Here is a 7,653-nt window from a genome sequence, read left to right on the forward strand (position 1 = left end):
ACATACACAGCGAGCTGATCCTAGCGACAAGCCGTGCACGGAGAGCCACCGCGTCGTGTCTCGCGTAGGTGTATCGCAAACCACTGAAAGTGTTTGAATAGAGGGGATACGGGGCTGGGGGATGCTTTCCTGCATCACATCACGCGCAATACGAATTAGTGCAGATGCCGTGGCGCACGGGGACGCTCAGCGTCCTGCTGGTGAGATGTGCGCGTGTCCGCTGCAATGCGTTGGTGGACGTCGTGAAAGGAAGATGGGGGGGGGGTGCACGAAGAACGAGCACACAGTAAGCCAGCGATACGTGGGGCGGCCGGCAAGGTGGAGTTCCCTCTCATACCTCGACACCTTTGACACCGAGTGCCGCTCTATCGGTGTCGCCCGAGCGTGGACTTCACTAGTTCAGTAGGCATAGCCCTCGTTTCTTCGTGCGAGGAACGAAAGACATAAAAACGCCTCGCATTTTCGATTTAGCACACGGCGTGTGCCGCCGGACATGCTTTCAGCTACTATCGGTCAAGTGTATTGTTGACACGGAAAACGGTCCGCAGCTACGTGCTCCAATCCTAAGTATTCTTCATATGGAAGAAGTCAGCTGTACAGCAGGCAGGCGGGGGCGCTTGTGCGTTTGTCTATCAGCACTCTCAAAGAAAGAGGCAGTCCATCGATAAGAGAGACACAAGAGCAGCAAGCCTAGCGAGGTGGAGAGCACTTCCCGCATGTGGGTATTCATTAGCGGGTTCAACGAAAACGGTTCACAGACCGAGCACACAATCGTATTCGGCAGTCCTGGTGGCGCCGCATCACATTTTATGGTGTGAGGTGGGGGGTCATGGCTCTGCGTGACCCTCAAAACCCCGAACGCCACGCCGTTGTTCTTCCACCGAGGTGCGCTGATGTCGACGCTTAACTTGGACGGCTCAGCGTACGCGCAGTGCACGGGACGCACTGTCGTCGCGTACTGCTCAATGACAGACTTGAAGGTGCGGCCGCACTCCTTTATGTCGCACTCAGCGCGCCGAGTCAGGCAGATGCCCCGTGCTGTACCCACGAATATGAGGCCATCCATCTCTTTACACAGTTCCGCGTTTGTGAAGAAGAGAATGCCCTCGACCATGATGATGCGCGTCGGCGTCGTTGTGATTGTGCTGCCAGAGCGGGCGTGGTGCACATAGTCGTACGGGGGCATCTGCACCGTCTTGCCTGCCTTCAGCTCGCAAACGTGCGTCGTCCGCAGATCGTGCTCGAGCCACTTTGGGGGATCGTAGTCGGTTGAGGGGCGCTCACTCTCAGGGATGTTGGACTCGTCCCTGTGGTAGAACTCTTCGCAAAAGATGTCGGTGCGGTTGGGGCCGCGGTCCCCCGGATGAGCTCCGATACGATGCTCTCGCTCAGCGACGACTTGCCGGAGCCCGAGGCGTAGGAGAGGGCGAGCATGGCACACACCATGGCTGTCACTACCTGTGAAAAGTAGCGATGCGTCTTTGTATGCACTCTCGAGATACCTGCACATATGCGGCGGAAGGAGCGGAGGCTGGATCAAGGCAGAGCACCATGGAGTTGTGACGACAACGCTTCTCACGTCCCCCCTGCAAGTGATAGAGACGATGACGGCCGCTTTCGGAGACGGCTGCACTCCTTTGTGATGACACCGAAGGAGATCGCATGAAGCACAAGGCGAAGAAGCCGCCTGCATGTGGGAAGGCGCACCTATTATTCACTGCAACCAGCTTCTCTTTCCTTTCCCACAGAGCTCAGCACCACATGTGAATAAGTAAATGCGCGAAGGCCGAAGGGGCACGCGACCACACACACACACACGAGTCCCGTCTGTCACCGGAAAAGGGGCTTCAGTACCCCATTTGGTTCTCCATCTCGTTGGGTATCGTCACGGATATGTCGTCCAGCTCCGGCGCGATCTTTACCTGGCACGACAGCCTCGACGTCTTGGTGACCTTCGGAGCCAGGTCCAGCATGTCCATCTCGTCCTCACTTGGGGCGTCGAGGAGCTTCTGGTAGGACGCCGCCGTGAAGATGACATGGCAGGTGCTGCACGCGCACGTCCCGTCGCACGCCGCTTCCATGTCCATTTTGGCCACATCGCGGATCACCTCCATCAAGGTGAGCCCCAGTGCAGCCTCAACCGTCTTCTTCGTCCCCTCTGTCTCGCTCTTGATGTGAACCTTCACCTTGCCAGGGGTGGTCGAAGGTGATAGAGAAGGAGGTGGTGAGGAGCACCAGCGGAGGGACGCCCCTGAAGAGGTTGTGAGGGGCGCTGATGCGGCGGGGCGACGCGCACAACGCACGACCCTGGGTAGCGCGACGCGGTGCATTCGGAGTGTGTGCGCGCAGAGTTTCGTGATAGAACGCCGCTGATGTGAGCAGCGTCGGCACTGTATTATCGTGTGTGGGTGACTTTGTCGAATGCGATGCCTGCACGGCGCGGCGCAGCGCCTGCAAAACACCGGCGCAGAGAGACGAGGGCCGTAAAGGGCGCGGCTTTCGTGGATTGCATCCTTGAAGCAATACAGGGGAACACAGGGAGAGGGAGCGACCAGTAGAAGGTGACGTGTGCGCGGCTTCGCTCATCGTTTTTTTTTTTCGTTCCTCGCGGTTCAACGCACTCCTCTGCCCTGTGAAGTGCCCGATCGCCTCGAGAAACGAGTCGGGCGAGCAACGAAATGAATGGGCCACGCCAAAGGAACATCATGTGAAGCCTCCACTTCTCACCCCCGTCCCCGCATCGAATTGAGAGCGCATGTGTTTGTGCTTGCTTATCATAAATCGAGATGCACTGCTGTTCGGGTGTGCGTCGCTCGGCGCTGCACTCCGCGTTGAAGCGCCGCAAGTGATACCGCGACAGTGTGGGCGATAATAAAGGAAAGCTCTCCGGCAACGCAAGGATAGAGAGAGGGTAGAGGCGAGGAGAAGGATATGCGTGAGAGCACTGGATGTATCCTTAGCAGCTAGGCAAGCCCTCACGATAGACCCCGCCCCACCCCACCCAATGCTGCCGCTCACCCATCACAGAAGTAGGTTCGTAACATTCTTTGGAAGCACCACCTCCAAGCCGTTCATCGCCGGGGTGAGGGTGATTTGGCACGCGAGCCGGGAGGTGTCCCGGAGGTCGAGGGCTTTATCGAGGACGTCTTGCTCCCGCTCGGACGGCTTCCCAAGCTTCTTGAAGCATGCCTCGGAGAGATACACGTGACATGTCGAGCACTGCGCGCAGCCATCGCAGGCCCCATCCATCTCCAGCCTCGCCACGTCGCGAATCGCATGCATCAGAGACATGCCGACTGGCGCCTCGAAGTCGCACGGAGTGCCATCCCGTGTCCTGGCACAGACCTTCACCTTGCCAGGTATGTTGTACAATACACGCGAGGTGCAAAGAGCGCCGGCAAGGGCCATAGTTGGCCTCAGCAAGACGCCAGTGGTGAGCAGCGGAGAATAACTCCTCATCGTAACAGGGATCAATGATCGCCTCAACCGCAGAACGGGGGTGGTAGGTGCACGACGAGCGCGAATCTCACGCGGTTGGGGTGGCCGCCTAGCGTCTATAACGCGGCGTGCCAGCTCCTCCGCGAAAAACTTGAAAGAGCCGTCCTTCCCTCGCGCAGTGATCGCACGCAGGACGGAATGGGGAAGAAACAGCAGGATGGAAGAGGCGGCAGTGGATGGAAAAGAGGGGGTAATGCAAGCCGATGCAGTATCCGAAGGCGTAGGCGATGGGACCTGAGTGCTTCTGCTGAGGTCGGGTACCTTCTTCGCATTTTGGCAGAGGCTCTGAGTAGGACGACGCACACAAGCGCAACAGTCACCTTACCAGTGTTGCCGCTGACCAACGCATCGTCGTCACGTTGGCTGAGCTGCTGTGTATGCGTGATGTCATTGCCTCACACACGTTGTTGGTGATCAAGATGTGCTCTCCGTTTGTCGACGGTGGCGCTCCATGCTAGCCAGAGCACAGTCAGTTCTTGGAAGGCCGTCTCGTCGTTGTTCGACGTCAACGACGCCCTCGCTGTACCAGCGGAGCACCACGCCGAAACTTCGAGAGGAGAATCACAAGTCCGTGAAGGCCACCAGACCCAACAAACACATCCGCCACAGTATCGATGCTGTGCACACCAAAGAGAAACGCTGCTCGTCCAGACGACATACTCCGCGCTGAACTGCAGACTGAGCGCTGCAGCCGCTTTCGTCGCACTATATGCACACACGTTGCGGCCACTTCGTCCCTCTAGGAGCGGTTCATCTCGTACGACGGCAGCTCCACCTCCAAACCATCCAACTCCGGGGTCAGGTCCACCTGGCACGCAAGCCGAGACGTCTCCTCCACGTCTAGAGCCCTGGCCAGAACGTCCTCTTCCTCCTCGGAGGGCCCTTCCATCTTTTTGAAGGACGCCGCCGAGAGTTTCACGTGACACGTGGCGCAGGCCATTGCCCCGTTGCATGTGCCCTCCACATCCATCTTCGAGACGTCACGGAGGGCGTGCATGAGAGAGATGCCCACCGGCACATACACTTGGCAGTGCGTGCCGTCTCGCTTCTTGACGTGCAACTCCACTTTACCTGGGGTGCTGCTGAGTGCACGCGAAGCACTGAACGGCACCAGCGCCAGCGTGCAGCGCGGGAGTAGGTGACCAAGAAGAAACTTTCGGTGCATCCTTGTTCACTGTGGCACGAGGCAAGGGTGATTACGCGAAAGACGACATGAGCACTCTGATGTTCAGAAGAGAAGCGGTGAGCAGTACGCTGACACGCAAGACGCGAAGTCGACGAGAGACAACACCTGTGAGAGTCGGTTTTGGAGTACGCCTTTCTCGGATGCGACACGGAAGGGGATGGGCAGACAGACACCTGCGTTCCTCCGTTCGTCTCTCTCGCTCGTGCGCGCGTCTCTGGCCCGACACTGTAGCGTGTACGTCTAACGTCTCCGTGATAGGAGGCGACAAGGAAGATGCGTTTAACGACAGGAAAGGGGGCAAGAGAGAGAAGGGGAGGAAGATGATAGACGAGATCGGCAAGTCAGGGGCCTGGCGCTCAACGATGCATTGGGCTGTCGGTTGTCGGGAAGAGATGCTGCCGGCGACGACGGGGGCGCTGCGTGGTCTTGTGTTGGCGAAGTCCGCATCGCTCTGCTAGGCTTCCTGTATTTATATGTGTGTATGCGCGCGCCTTTCAGCTCAGCGACGCGATAAAATGCAGGCCGGATGTCTGCAGGGAAGACACGGGAAGGGGCGGCAGCGGAGAACCAACTTACCAGCCGCGTAGAGGCAAGACGACATCGCTCAGTTGTCCCCTCCGGGAGAGCGTATGTTGCTCCAGAAGTGAGACGTGCCCCATGCGCACAGGGAGTGGCTATTCAAGCGCAGACACCCCTTCCCCAAGGGGGCGGCCAGCCCAACAAGTCCGGATCCATAGCAAGGGGCGCTGCACGGCCTTTGCCCACCCGCTCACTTCTTGGTGGAGCGTCGATAGGCAGCCTGCCATCGCACGTCCAGCGTGCTCGTTGGCAGGTCGATTTCAATTCCGTTGAGCTCCCCTGACAAAGTGAGCTGGCAGCTGAGCCGTGAGGCATCCGATACGCCAGGCGCCTTATCAAGGCAGTCCTGCTCGGCGTCCGTGATGGCAAACAGCTTCTCCACCTTGCCTAACCACTCCGCGGAGCGAAGGAGAACATGGCAGGTGGAGCACTGGCAGGTGCCGTTGCAGGCCCCCGGCACCTCCACCGGCAGGGTGGTGTCGTCACGGATTGCCTCCATCAAGTTGTCTCCCTCATTGTACATACGCTCGTACGTGGCTCCGTCACGGTCGCGGATACGCACGAGAACCTTGCCAGGTGTCTCGGAGCGGAGGGACGTCGTTGAAGACGCGGAGGGAGGAGAGGGGCCAGTCTCCGAGCTGCAGGATAACCTGGAGAGCTTGATGGGCGTCATCGCATCACTGAGACTTCTGGGTAGCGCCAAGGTCACAAGAGAAAAACCGCGGCGACGGACAAACATGGAGCTGGAGAACCACAAGAAGAGATATGCACCTCCACATGTTCGAACAGAGCAAATAAGGGTTGCACTCGCAAGGGAGCCGACGAGCCGTCCGCTGACGTAAAAGCTGCAGTGACAACGAAGGATGAACATAGCGGATGATGAGAGTAGAGGACTACAGGTGACAATCACGAGAGTCAGGGAAGCGCAGATGATTATCATGAGCGAGAGGAGGAGTCCTCCTCGCACTATTTCGTCGCCCGATAGGCGAGGATCCGTTTTGTTGATCAAGGATGTTACGAGGCCGCTAGACAGTCCCGAGAAGCTCTCTCTCTCTGTATAGCGAGGATGGAGATGAGCAACACGGCGAAAACTCTCAACGTTACCGTTTGAAACGGCACACACAGGCACAGTCCCTGTGCGCCTCCTTCGCTGGGCCTTAGGTGGGTGCAAGAGCAACGACTCTCTCTCTCTGTTACCCACTACCTCCGCTCTTTTCTCCTCCCTTTTCACGCAAAACCAGCGCGCATGCAAAACCCCTTTGCATCACCCTGGGAAGCAGAGAGCCAACGCCCCTCCACTCGTCTCCGTTCCAAAACCTCTGTGAGCGGCCTTTACGCGTCACTGAGAGGCACACACGCACGACAGGATAAAGAATTCCCACTTACAGGCGAAACAAAAAAACAAGAAAAAGCAAGGTCCCTTTGCCCAATACAGCAGCAGGGGGCAGCAGGGGGCTGCGGGGGCAGCAGGGGGCAGCAGGGGGCAGCAGGGGCAGCACTGCAGCCATCGACGCCCCCTCCCACCCCCTACACACACACCACTCTAGCCTGCCTACATCATAAATAGAAGACGACAAAATTCAAAACCAACACATAAAAACGATTACATACATACGATGAAAAAAAAAAAGAAAGAAACGACTTAGAAAAGCAGCAATGGTTATCGTGAGCAGTACCACCCCTCAGCACAGAACTCACAGCCGCAGCAGACTAGTACACGTACGCACACACACATATACACACATACCAATTCGTCAACGGGGCAACGGAGGCACAGTGTAAGGATATAAATAGAAAAGGGGGGAGGGGGTAGGGGGAGAGGAGAAAGGAGTCATACGCAGACACACACGCCGCAAGCGTACGCACAATATGTGCCGTCGACCACGCCGGGAACACCTGGCATAGAATACTTTTTCAAACTTAGAAGTGCCCTCTATCACTTCCTTTGCAAAAGGGGACGAAAACAGTCGTAAACTAGCGCCTGCATGGTGCAGACCAATGTGCACGCAAAAGGAGAGCATGCAGCAGCAGCAGCATCAAAACAAGCTGAGAACGAATTCTCCCCCTGTGCACCGCGTACGCTGTCTGCCATGCAACATGAGTTACCCGCACATCTACCTCCGGCCCTGCCACAGGCCCCGTCGCGTGGTGCGAAGCAGCCGTAGGCACACGCGTTGCAGCAAACGCCCCGACGCAGCCGTCTCAGTGCAGCCCCTGCCTCGCGCTCTGCCCACACTCCCCGCCTCGCAGGGTGCCCCGGCGCCGCGCCCTCCGCGACCTGGCCGCCCACATCAGCAGCGAGGACTCGCTATAACTTCCCCATGTAGCGGGTGACGTACGCGGTCACCGCCAGATGTGGCTCTGCACTCGCAGGGATGGAGGGGGCGGGG

At 58.1% G+C, this 7,653-nt stretch overlaps 5 protein-coding genes across 5 annotated transcripts; all 5 read right to left on the reverse strand.

The window, feature by feature from the left end:
* Positions 1-574: 574 nt before the first annotated feature.
* On the reverse strand, positions 575-1,186 carry LDBPK_312560 (uridine kinase-like protein; the record flags this gene model as incomplete). Its single annotated transcript, XM_003863295.1, has 1 exon — positions 575-1,186. The coding sequence occupies one exon, from the start codon at positions 1,184-1,186 to the stop codon at positions 575-577; it is 612 nt and encodes a 203-aa protein (XP_003863343.1).
* Positions 1,187-1,847: 661 nt separating this feature from the next.
* On the reverse strand, positions 1,848-2,330 carry LDBPK_312570 (ferredoxin 2fe-2s-like protein; the record flags this gene model as incomplete). The annotated part of the gene is made up of 1 exon (XM_003863296.1): positions 1,848-2,330. The coding sequence occupies one exon, from the start codon at positions 2,328-2,330 to the stop codon at positions 1,848-1,850; it is 483 nt and encodes a 160-aa protein (XP_003863344.1).
* A 691-nt stretch (positions 2,331-3,021) lies between these two features.
* On the reverse strand, positions 3,022-3,459 carry LDBPK_312580 (adrenodoxin-like protein; the record flags this gene model as incomplete). The annotated part of the gene is made up of 1 exon (XM_003863297.1): positions 3,022-3,459. One exon carries the CDS (start codon positions 3,457-3,459, stop codon positions 3,022-3,024), a length of 438 nt encoding a protein of 145 aa, XP_003863345.1.
* A 778-nt stretch (positions 3,460-4,237) lies between these two features.
* LDBPK_312590 (adrenodoxin-like protein) lies at positions 4,238-4,663 on the reverse strand (the record flags this gene model as incomplete). Its single annotated transcript, XM_003863298.1, has 1 exon — positions 4,238-4,663. The coding sequence occupies one exon, from the start codon at positions 4,661-4,663 to the stop codon at positions 4,238-4,240; it is 426 nt and encodes a 141-aa protein (XP_003863346.1).
* A 790-nt stretch (positions 4,664-5,453) lies between these two features.
* Positions 5,454-6,002, reverse strand: LDBPK_312600 (ferredoxin, 2fe-2s-like protein; the record flags this gene model as incomplete). Its single annotated transcript, XM_003863299.1, has 1 exon — positions 5,454-6,002. The coding sequence occupies one exon, from the start codon at positions 6,000-6,002 to the stop codon at positions 5,454-5,456; it is 549 nt and encodes a 182-aa protein (XP_003863347.1).
* Positions 6,003-7,653: the final 1,651 nt, after the last annotated feature.

This window comes from Leishmania donovani, chromosome 31, assembly GCF_000227135.1.
Source record: "Leishmania donovani BPK282A1 complete genome, chromosome 31".
In the NCBI taxonomy this organism is placed as follows: domain Eukaryota; phylum Euglenozoa; class Kinetoplastea; order Trypanosomatida; family Trypanosomatidae; genus Leishmania; species Leishmania donovani.